This window comes from Condylura cristata, unplaced genomic scaffold (genome assembly GCF_000260355.1).
Source record: "Condylura cristata isolate star-nosed mole 26May11 unplaced genomic scaffold, ConCri1.0 scaffold00037, whole genome shotgun sequence".
NCBI classification, from domain to species: domain Eukaryota; kingdom Metazoa; phylum Chordata; class Mammalia; order Eulipotyphla; family Talpidae; genus Condylura; species Condylura cristata.
Window position 1 is genome coordinate 2032936 of NW_004567138.1, and position 13016 is coordinate 2045951.

The window sequence follows — 13016 nt, forward strand, 5'->3', positions numbered from 1 at the left end:
AATTTTCACTTAATATAAATTCTTGTATAATATGAAAAATTAAAGTTAAATAGTGACATAAAAAAGAAACAAATAGAAGTTCTACTTTTCCTGTCCATTCCTATCATTTTGCTTACCTGCCTCCCTCTTTGGAAACCACTGGCTCAGAGGAAAATGTCTAAACTCCTTTGCATGACATATAAAGCTGTGTATCATTTGTTCCCTGCCTACATATTAACTTAATCCCTCATTACTTCACCCCACACACCATATGCTTCAGTAAATTATTTGTAGTTCCCTCATTGAGGAAGAAATTAATTTTTAACTCATATTCTTGAAATGAAATAAACATCTCTACATTTTTGCAATTGTTCTCTCTTCATGAAATGTTACTTACCCTTTTCCGTTTGGTAAGCACTTAGTCAGATATGGCCAATGCATCCAGCCTCTTTCAATGAAGAATTAATAACTCCTACCTCACCATGCTGATTTCCACTATATTTTTACATTGTACTAAGCGTCCTATTTGCCACAGTGCTTTAGCTTTTTGAGGACAGAATACAGTATACTATCTAACCTAAGTGTCTGTCACTTTAAACACTGTCAATGGCAGCTGAATAGGTTTGCTTTTCATGTTAATACAACTCTGGAATTAAATAAACAAGTTTACCATCGATAATCATACTAACTGGCATAACATGCTAATGGGTGTCAGATAGCAGTATTCAAATCCAAGAGCCAGCCAAACAAGTGACACTCCTAATAGTCTCAATTCTCCAATTCAGATGGCTGCTTCAATTTTATGGCTTCAATGTTTTACTTATTTTTGGATATTGTCATTGGGAACTGCTCTATCTCAAGCTGAAATTCCTTTTTTGACCAAAAAATTCACTTCAACCACGTAAGTGTTCAGCTTCAATACCTCATCTTAGTTACTGGTCTTGTCAGATCTCTTGCTTCCAGCCTTTTCCCCCCATACTCCAGCCTTTTCCCCACATACTCTCATGAACATACCCACTGTGACAGAAATAACTCCTAAATTCTGGTATGGTTTCTCAGTCACATTTCTGACATGGTTGGGTAATTTTATATTGAGGAGGAGATTACAGTGGATTTCACTTACATATCCAACTGGATCCCATTGGACACTGTTTTTTTTTAAAAAGCAGTTACTAGAATAATCCACTAAAAATAAATACATTAATTAAAAATATAACCATACTTTCATTCACAAATTCTTTGAGCATTAAGTCCACTAACTGAAAATTCTGGCTTAAACCACACAATACTACATGGAATAAAATTTCCACTCTATTTTTTAAAGATGAACAGAAGATATGTGAAACAATCTGTGTACAGAATCTTTCAGGATTTTTATTACTTCCCAAATCTTTAAGTTATTATACCTTTTGTAGCAACTTTTAAGAGCTATTTTCTAAATTAAAAGTCCTCTAAAATAGTAAACTTAGTTTTCTTATAAATAGTTAAGGACTTAACCTTAACACTGAGGTTTCATCATTTTACTTGATATTTAATTAAGCTACAAATTATAGTAACAAGTAGAAATGAATTCATAAGCAAATACTATCCATTTTCAGTATGCATTAGATACAACTGGTGGAAATGAAAATATCTGGTTGCACTGGCAAGGAGTCCATCAACTGTATGAATGTACAGCTAAATATTGTACATAATTAGGAATGTGTGTATACAGAAGCTATTTCAGCTTAAATTAATTATTCTATAGGGTAATCTATAACTACCTAACATTTTTGCAAACTGTTGTTCTCTTTCTTTTTCTGGGAATACTGTTATACCAAAAATAAATAAATAAACAAGTGCCTCAGGACTGAGATGCAAGTAAAGTTGACATTTTATATAAACTGTATCCCCATCTCTTTTAATATTAACTTGATTTTTACTTTTTTCTTCTCTTTATGTTATAGAAAAAGATGTTAGTTGAAGAAGAATGAGAAGTTAGGGGCATTTGATGAGGATTTAAAATCTTATTTTAAACCACTGATTATAAAAATAATGTACACAAGTAGCTGATCACAAATTCACTAAGAATGTTAGGTAATAATACATTACGCCATAAGATAACTTAGTATCACCCTCAGTAAACTAACAATGAACTTAATCATTTATTGTAACTATAGGCAGTCATCTAGATGGCCAGTCAAAACAAGCATGTTTAAATGTAGTTAGAAGAGGAATAAATCTTTCATGAGTGTTAGTGGGTTTTTTTTTTTCTGAAACAACCAAACAAATCATATACAAATAATTCAACTGTAAATAACATGCTGGAAAATCTTTAATCACTTAGTAAATCTAAAGAGCCAAACCACTTTATATGTGAAATATAATATGCAATAATTCAAAGTCTTCCTGGTTATTGAATATCTCTGAGAAAAGTGATTTCACTACTTAATTACTAATGAGTAATTGAAAAATGGCATATTGGAAAAACTTTAAACCTCCAGAAAACTGAGTATCCTAAAACTCAAAAGCAATGCTGGGCACTTACAGTATCTCAGAATTTATTTTATCAGAAATTCTAATTTCACTAATTGAGAAGCGAATCTGAAAAGGTAAGAAACTTAATCCAGTTACAAAATAGTGCAGAGCAAGACGCAGTGCAGAAACCTGGCAGGAGCACATCTCTGAATCACCATGCTCTCTCTGCATGGTGACTGCACAGCAGAGACTAGAAGCTTTTTACACTATGGTCACAGCAACACCAAAGTTAGAACTAGGCTGTCCTAATATATTACTTACAATGGTCATTACCAGAAACGTTTCCTTGGTACAAGTAGTATAGTTAAAATGCCAAAATGACTAGTAGTTAAATAAAACTTACAAGAACAATATTAGAATATCTGAATTCTTTCATCATCAAGAGAGAAATCCAATATCAATTAACTCTTATCTACTTTGAACTGAAGAATTAAACATAAAATTACCTTTGAAGGCTTCAAGTTCCTTCCTGTAGGGGAAAAAAGAACCAGAAAACATATATTTAAAACAGTTTCTTCTAAATGGATACTTCTTTTAGATTTGAATAATATTTTATATAAAGGCCAAGAGTGTTATTTCTGGATGCTCACATATCAAATATACTTTACGGACACTAGCAATACTATTAGCCTAGTGCTAATTATTTCCAGTTTTTTTGCTATTATTTTATTAAATGCTAAAAAAAATTAGCCATTAAGATGCTGCAGCACTTATGAGAATACAGAAAATTTTAATATATAGAGTTATTTATACAAGATGGTTCTTATTTTAGAAGACCCTAGCAATTTTCTCATAATTGATAAATATTATATAATAGGTTCTCAAGATCTTTGAAACTTATTCAGGATAGGAACAGTTATTTCCCATTTTAAATGAAAAGGGAAAGCACATATCAAAGAACTGATGCCCTTGGCTCAACCTGATGCAAAAGAGCCACAGCCTGCAGGAAATCTTGTTTTATAGTTTTGTTAGTCAATTAAGTATGCTGAAATACAGAGTTTCCTGGAAAAGGTAAAGGATAAATAGATGAACAATCATAAAACAAAACATTTTTTTGACAATTCAAAGTAAGCTGTTTGCAAGTTTTCCTTTTTAATTTTGTAATGATATGTTATCTCATTACAGTACTAAGAAAAAAATAATTTTGAGTATATAAGTTTGTTTAGCAAAGCCTTGTTATCCCACTCAAAATATGAGACATGTATCTTTAATTTGCACTCTAGATTTTATTAAAAATCTGAAGATATTTTGAATTCTCAAACCAGTATCCCACACTATTAATTACAATACATACCCCTTATGTTCTAAAATAGTTGACTATAATTAACAGCTGGTAACAAACAGATAATATTCTTCTAACAGCCAAGCGAAGATTCTTAAATCAGATGGTCATCTCAGTTGTCTTTTTCTAAAAATACCAACTCCTCATAATAGTGCTCCAGTACCATAGTTCATTAACCAAGAAAGAGAATATTTTCAAACTTATCTTTTCAAAACAACATGCAATTGTTTCTATCAACAGTCCCACCGCATTCTGAAAAGATAAACTGTACACTTGTTAAATGTCTAAAATCTATCTTATATTCCATGGGATGAAAGTTGAAGCAACTACAGAAAAGCAACATGTATCATAAGAGAACATCCTGATAAAACACCTTCAATTTATTTCTTATTGAGGCCAACGACAGGTGGAAGAGATGACAGAACACTCAGTTAAATATCCTAATGAGATTCTTTTCTATGATTATAAAAACTTTTAGTAAATGTAGAGGGCTTCTTTTAGAATTTGTGGAAGTAAACAAAATTTCTAAAAGGCACTTTGTTTTAAAAAGGTGAAATTTGAAGTAGTGGAAATTGTTCTTCCACTACTCCCAGCCCCCAAATACCAAGAATCTTAAAAACAAAAAACAGTCTAGGAAAGGTGCCTTTTATTCAGAGATACCACGTTCACCTTTCAACTTGGCTGACTTGTCAAATCAATGGGAAGATGCTGAGAAAAAGAGGCCTGGCAGAATGTCTTTCTAGGATGAATATCATTGATGTACAGAGTACCATAACCCCTCTACAACTGTTAGTAAAACTGACAAGAAATTCCTGTAGGCTGTAAATTATTCCTGTCCCCCATTTCTAAAAAAGACTGGCAGAGGCATGGTGGTAGAGACAACTCATTTTATTAAAGTAAAAATCAGAAATACGGAACTTTTAAAGTACTGACAAAACTGTAGCACTGAAAGCCTTGAAATTCCCTAGGTTTTCAGGTGGATGCCACCATCTGATAGAGGTAATAAGCCTGTAGATACAGGAGCCACATGACAAGGGCTTGAGAGGCAGGTCAAGCTGAGGTGACGATGAAAGCAAAGGCATGGCGGTCAAAGGATGTGTGGGAAACTCTGTGGGAAGAGCAAGTACATCAGAACAGCAGGGTGGATGAAGAGAAAGTAGCTGGAGATAAGGTTAAAAAGGTAGAGAGTTCAGAAAGGATCTGGTTTTATTTTTAGCAAGAGATTAACATGAACAAAACTGTGCTTTAAGAACATTCTAACTGACGGATAGATGTACTGACAAGGGGGCAGAATAAGAGCAGGTAGTACTTAGGCAACTATTAGAGGAGCTTGAAGAAGAGCTAATTAGTGCCTGGCAAGAACAACATAACTGGCAACAGCAATGAAAAGGGATTCAATTGAAAAATGCCACAAAGAAAATGCAATAGTCCATGGCAACTGATTAAATAGGGTAAGTGGAGGGAGATGATGCGTACATTACACAGGAAGGTTCTAGTTTGGATCACTGGGAACAAGGTGAAGTCATTAACAATAGAAAACTTAGAAACAGACGTGGAGGGCAGTGTGCATGAGTTCAATTTGGAAATCAAAATAAGCTGGAAGGATGGAAACCTGAGGCTGATGGGTGCAAGGAACATGTTTAGTTCCTACAGAGTTCTACTCCTCACCTTCCATTCAATCTTTATATATACACACATATATATATATACACACATATACATATATATATATACACACATACATAATTGTTCATTTCTTAACAATGTTTGCTTTCTCCTCTCAGAATTCCCACCACCGAGTCACCTGGGCACCATCACTGCAGTTCCTTGTGCTCTTCCCTCCCTTGTTCAGCTCCTTCTCCCTCCCCTTCCTCTACAGAATGTCTGATTTTTGTCTATTTTTGCTTTGTTGTGTTGTGTTTTATTGTTAATATTTTGCCCCTGATGCCTTATTTGGTTCCCCTATATTCCTCCTATAAATGAAACCATCCACTGTTTTTCTTTTCCTTCTGACTTATTTCACTGCATAGTCCCTTCTAGTGCCATTCATGTTGCTCCGAATGTCATCAGTTTATCTTCTTTGACTGCTGAATAGTATTCCATTATGTAAATATACCACATCTTCTTAAACCAGTGATCTATTTTTGGGTTGTTTCCAGGTTTTACCTAATCTTAACAGTGCTACAATAAACACAGATCTGTTCCAATTTGGCTTCCAGATCCTACAACACTGCACAATCATTAACAATCACCATGTTGCCAGACACAATGGTTACATCTCCTTATCATAGGAATGCCTCACCAGCATTTGTAACTATTGGAAATTGCTTAAAGAAGTTTCCTCTAGCTTTTCTCCTACTTCCTTAATATCTTTTGCTAACTTTTCTACCTCTTCCAGACCAATTAAAAAGTTTTGTTCTAGGGATTTTTCTCTCTTTACATTCTCTCACAAGGCAATTTCAACCAAATGTGTAGTTTTAAATGTGGGAACTTCCTAACAGAAATCTCCTGCTTGATATTTTCTTTGAGCTGCAAACAACTAACTGCTATTTAATAACTATTCTCAAAAGTCAAGTGGATTTTTCAAACAACATTTGTACATCAGCCTATTCTTCTAGTCTTCCATTCAGTTCCCATTAACAGCATTACCAAGGTCCTCAAGCTGTAGTCTCTCCATTTCCCTTATTCTCCACATCCTCTCATTCAATAAATCCTGTCAATTGTATCTTAAAAGATATCCTGAATTGTTCTATTTCTCTCCATCATCACAGCCATCGACCTTGTATAATTATCCATTTTCTTGTTTCAAAATTAATCTTTGTTGAGTTCAGTATTTCACTCAAAATGTAATTTCAATAAAAATGCATTGAGCCTCAAATTAGAATTTAGAAATAGGAATAACAATAATGCTAAGGTGGGATAAACATTCTGTAATCTCAAGGAACTCTAGTGGGAGAAACAGAGAAGTAAAGCAACAATTAGAAATTGATGTTATAGATTAGTGTTCTGGTAATGACATGCTGTGGATTCTTGAGAAATCAGGAGGAAGTAGCTCAGACACCTGGTTTGGTAATAAAGGTCACCTGCAGGAGCAAGGAATGACTATTTTTGAGAGATAATTGGTAACATTTATTGAAAATGACAGATAATTTGCTCCTAACCATATATCATACTTCAGTTAACCAAGTGAAAAAGCATAGGGAAGCAGGAAGTTTAAGGTAAAGGCAATAATTACTAGAAAAGTCTTCATCTTTTCCATGAAGACATCTTTTACATCCAATGGTCTGAACTATAGCCTTACTGCTACCAGTGTTAAACCACCTCACTCATGGCCTTGTGCTGCAGTTATTCCGTACAGACCTCACCCACACAGTTATAATGCAGAGCTCCTGAAGTGCAGCGATCATGTCACCACAACCCTAATCGCTCACGTGCAAAGTCAGTTGCGTAGGCATGCAGTAAATCATGGCTGTCAAGTACTGTGGCTGCAGAATGATTTAGGAATTATCTGTGTCCCTTGCTATAAGAGAATTCTATTCTTCATAATGAGTTTGGTCATATAATATCTCACTTGACAATTTGTTTGCCACTTGCATTTTCACAAATAAAAATCTCTTATTTTTCAGTTCAATTGTAAAAAGTAAAAAGAACTAAAATACCTTCCTTAAGAGTTTACTGTATTTTGAAATTCACTCAATTTAGCAAATGCCTTTACAAAATTAAGCATAACAAACTCTGAAATTAAAACATTCAACAAATAACAAGTTCAAAATTTAACAATATTTATTGTTAAAAGGGTAAAACTGCCATTTAATTGTTTATTCTCCAAGGGTTGAATTATAAGGGCAGTATAAAAACCAAAAAGCATCACATTAATAAATAAACCTATGGAACATTGCAAGAAGCATATTAAATTTGTATATGTATAGAAATCAACAAAATCAGATTCTCTGATGCACACTTAACAGACTGGATAAAATCTCCAGGAACACAAACATCTCACAGATGAAAAACACTTTCTCTAAATATTAAGCTGCTTCTCTAAGACAAATCCATGATAAAAAGCTAACAGTGATTCTTGGTGGGAAAAAAACACATTCAAAAGCCAAATGAAAAATAAACTAACATTTTTCTTCACGTTTGAGAATATATAGGACAAACATTTGGTGTAGAACATACTAGGAAAGAAACCCTTTGTTTTGGCTCACAAAAATACATTACAAGACCTCTTTCAAAAAGGACCACTGGCACCTTCCTGGTGACACAGGTTAAAGCGCAGCACTATGAAGTTATCCTCAGCCACTGCAGCAAAAGTTCAACCCCTGGCCAAGGAGCTGACCCACATGGCGCAGCAGACCTCTCCTAACCCATCTGCTGCTCCCCTTAGCAGTTTATTTCAGTACATCCTGCCTGTTCTGCTCCTTACTCTGCCTCTGGTAAATCCTCTAACACCTCTGGCCTGGACCTCAGTTCTTTTGTGCATTAATAAATAAATCTTAAAAAAAAAAAAAAAGGGCCACTTATCACTCATTTTCACTAAGCTGACCATTCTCCAGCTTTCATAAATCTTGAAAAAAAGCATCTTTATAAACTTGGTAGATTTATGTCTGATAGGGTAAAATGGATGCTTGCAGGGAGAAAGCTGAAGGTAAACTTTCTCAAAATATATTTTAAAATTCTGTATTATCATTAATTCCCCACACATATCCTGCCCAGGGATTATGTTTAACAAAAAGACATTTTTAACATTTACTATAAAACAAAACCTTTTGAAAAGCAGTTAAGTTATATAAACAGCACTAAATACTTATCATGCTATATATTTGGAATTAAAGATTTGGGGAGTTAAAAAATAGACTCCCAATCATGCTAGTGAAATAAACCAGAAAGAAAAAGAAGATACCGATGGTTTCACTCATAGCAGGAGTATAAAGGACTGGGGGAAAAGATAACAACAATAATGAACAACTATATACCAGAGACATTTTACAGGGCTGGAGTGAGGAATGGGATAAAAAATGGGGGTGGGGGAGTGCACGGGACCGTGGTGATGGCACACAGGTGAAGTGGTGATGAGAAGACCCATGGGGATTACAACTGAGATGGGAAAAGGCACAAAATGATGTAAAAATAAACTATTATAATAAAAAAAAAAAGTAGACTCCCAAAAAGATAATGAAGGTCTCAGAAATAGGCTGTTTGGCAAAGCACCACTGCATATGGATTATCTTGCCCCTTAAACTTGCAAGAAAATTATCAGGTCAACACCTGTACCACTCTGACTTCACATGTGTGCAATCTTTAGCATACAAAATGCAGTTAAAGGGTCAAATACAGCTTACTTGATGCCCCTTAAACTTGCAAGAAAATTATCAGGTCAACACCTGTACCACTCTGACTTCACATGTGTGCAATCTTTAGCATACAAAATGCAGTTAAAGGGTCAAATACAGCTTACTTGAATGGAAGGTGTGGCCCACATGAGATATTGTAGCCCACCTATGTGACTCTAAGTCTATTAGATCCCAAGTCATGCACATGAAACTCAGAACTATTCCAAACTTTCTGGACAACTTCTGGGTCCACCTAGTTCTGTAAAAGTACATTTATGGGTGAGAGAAAATTACTGAAAACTGAAGTTGAATGCCATCAATACTGAAATAAACATAAAGTGGAAAATGCTCCTGAAAACAACTTGATTTCTTAAAACCAAGTCTAATAAAACCTTTATTCTCAATGATGTACTAAATGAATCATGTTCATTATATTAGCTCAGGGTAACTAACTGGTAATTTTTTTTTAATTATTTATTTATTCATACAGAACTGGAGTACAGGCCAGAGATGCAGAGGATGAGAGGATTCACCAGAGACAGAGTGGGGAGCAGAACAGGCAGATCGACGAAGTACACTGCTGAGGGGAGCAGTGGGCGGGTCAGGAGAGGTCTGCTGTGCCATGTGGTCTCCTCCGGGGCAGGCGGGGATCGAACTCATGCGGAAACGGCTTTAGTTTCTCAGTGTTGTGCTTTAACATGCTGCACCACCAGGGAGGGCCAACTAACTGGTAATTTAAAAAAAAAAATTATGCACACAAGAACTGGGATGTGGGTGAGAGTACTCACCAGAGACAGAGGGAGGAACAGAACAGGAAGATCTTCTGAAATACACTGCTGAAGGGAGCAGCGGGTGAGGCAGAAGTCTGCTGTGCCATCTGGGTCAGCTCTCCAGCCAGGGATGGAATTTAGGCCACAGTAGCTGGCAACAGCTTGATAAGCCTGAAAGTTTAACCCCTGCACCACAAGGGAAGCCCTAATAGGTAATTTATTATAAAGTTATTAAAAGGACTAATATTGGTGTGTTACTGATCTTTTATTTTTCTGTATATGCACAAGCACAATTTCAAGGATTTCTATTTGCCCTTTCTAATCCATGTTGGCTCTTATTCCACAGGTCATAGAACCAATGGGAGGTTTTGTCAACTGCTAAGTGTATACATCCTAATGCTATAGTTGGAAGTGGAAGAAATAATATGAATGGATCCACTGGCTCATTAGACCCACTGTGAGGTATTACCCTAACCTGAGGCAATGCTGGCTTTTTGGGCCCCAAATGTCAGTGCCAATTCAAATCTTCTCTAAGTAGCTGAATCTAACTCTCAACTCCAAACTGCTTCTGTTTGTTCATTTCTGTGTCAATAGTTTCCTGCTCTATAGATGAATGAACATTTTATTTTAAATTTTTCATTGACTATTCAAATTTCTGAACAAAGAACCACTCTGTCAGTGGTTTGTTGTTTCTCAGGCCTGCTACACCACCTGAAATTGTATCTAACCTTAAAGACATGGTGAGATTGTGGCTGGTAGTGTGGAAGATGTATTAAAGCAAAAACAAGGATCATGCATCGTACCTCTAACTGTATCTTAATCCAGAAGCAACCACTATAGAGAAACTTTGCTTGTCCATTCTTAAGTTAGCAGTCACAAGAACTGAATGGCCACACACGGAGAGAAGCATGTTCCTTTTCATACTCTTCAACATCCAAACCCAGTGCATAGACAACTTTATGTGTAGTCAATATAATATTAAGGACATAAACAGACTTTTAAATCAGAAAAACACTGTTCTGCCATGTCCTAGCTCTGTAACTCCTGACAAGTTATTTAAACTCTTCTATTCTCTTTTTTTCTTTTCAGTAAGGAGTAGAATACAAGCACTCAAATGGTTATTATGAGAATTCTAACAGACTAATATTTAAACACAGTCCATATAACATAGTAAGTGCTCAGTAAATGCTATTGTGATCTAATTAACATTAACATCAAATGGAATTATCTTGAAGATGATAAGAATTAATAATCATATATACATTTTAGGGGAAAATGAATACTAAAGCAGACTGGGGGACAAGAGCACTGACAGGAAGATCAGGTGGTAACTGAGCTACAAACATGTGGGCTGGAACTTTTGGAAAGAACTAGTTAAGACAGAAAGGCAAGAACATATGCAAGAAATTTTGGACTAGAAACAGTAGAGATGGCAAGAGAAGAAGAAACTGATTATGAAGACCCCCGTGTTTTGGACTGGGTAAATCTGTAGATAGTGGTGACTTATTGAGAAAGGAAAAGGTCAAGTTTTGCTGTGGAGGATAATTCAGGACAGAGAGTCCTTGAGATGTCCACAGGTATAGTCAAGTAGAGATGTCCTGATGACCACTGTTCTGAAGGTAAAAAGAGACCCAAATTTAAGACTTGAAAATCAACACTGTATGGGTGGTAGATGAGCCTAGGATATAAACTTACTTAAAGAGAGTATGAAGAATAGGAGTCAACAACCAAACAGAAACCAAGAGAATACCAACATTAAAGCATCTATAAATGGAAACAAAAAACTAACCTAAAGCAGAGAAAAAATTTTCAGATATTAGTGCTACCAAAGAGTGGATAGTTTCAAGAGATCAGTTAAAAAACTATTGCTTTGAACTGATAGTGAAGGAAAGGATAAACAGATGGGACTACATCTTCTACAGCTTCTGTACAGCAAAAGAGACATTACATAAAACAAAGAGACATCCCACTGACTGGGAAAAATTTTTCTCACACAAAACTAGCGATAAAGGATTGATCACAAAGATATACAAAGAACTGATGAAATTCAACAAAAATAAACAACCCCATCAAAAAATTGGCAGAAGAGCTAAAAAGACACTTCTCCAAAGAGGACATGCAGATGGCCAATGAGCATATGAAAAAGTGTTCAACATCACTTGTAATAAGGGAGATGCAAATTAAAACCACAATGAGGTAACACCTCACCCCAGTGAGAATGGCACATCTTCAAACAACTAGCAACAACAAATGTTGGCGAGGATGTGGAGAAAAAGGAACTCTCCTGCACTGCTGGTGGGAATGCAAACTAGTACAACTACTATGGAAAACTGTTTGGAGGCTTCTCAAACTGCTAAACATGGAGCTTCCCTATGACCCAGCAATCCCAATCCTAGGTATCTACCCAAAAGACACACAAACACTGATTGAAAAAGATACCTGCATCCCCATGTTTATTGCTGCTTTATTTATAATAGGAAAGACATGGAAGCAGCCCAAATGCCCAAAAGTAGATGATTGAATTAAAAAGATGTGGTACATATACACAATGGAATATCACTCAGCAATCAAAAAAGATAAACTCATGCCTTTTACAGCAACATGGATGGAGCTAGAAGGGATCATGCTTAGTGAAATAACCCAGAAAGAAAAAGAAAAATACCGGATGGTTTCACTCATAGCAGGAGCATAAAGGACCAGGGGGAAAAAAAGTAATAATGAGCAGCTATATACCAGAGACATTTTACAGGGGTGGAGTGGGGAATGGGATCAAAAAGGGGTGGGGGGTAGTAGACTGGAGTATGGTGATGGCACACAGGTGATTTGGTGATGGGAAGCCCATAGGGATTACAACTGAGATGGAAAAAGGCACAAAATGATGTAAAAATAAACACTTATTAAAATAAAAAACTTATTAAAAAATAAACTATTATTTAAAAAAACTATTGCTTTGAAAACAGGCTTAGCTACTAAAAACCTAATAAGATAAAATAGATTAAATACTTAGTGCAGCATGAGTCCTGTTGCCATCAATGTCTTATATAATTTTTCTTTCTCTACTAATATTTTAACTTTAGTGTGCCATGCGTCCTGTCCACCCATTTTAATTTATCTTTCTAAAAGTTCACCGGAGGT

The 13016-nt window shown here is 35.5% G+C and overlaps 1 protein-coding gene across 1 annotated transcript in view; it reads right to left on the reverse strand.

The window, feature by feature from the left end:
* The window catches only part of DTNBP1 (dystrobrevin binding protein 1), a 96905-nt gene that overhangs the window by 45564 nt on the left and 38325 nt on the right, over window positions 1–13016 (reverse strand). The window contains exon 7 of the mRNA XM_004693282.2: window positions 2943–2965. Within this exon, the coding sequence (XP_004693339.1) occupies window positions 2943–2965 (23 nt within the window). The remainder of the gene's footprint in view (window positions 1–2942; window positions 2966–13016) is intronic.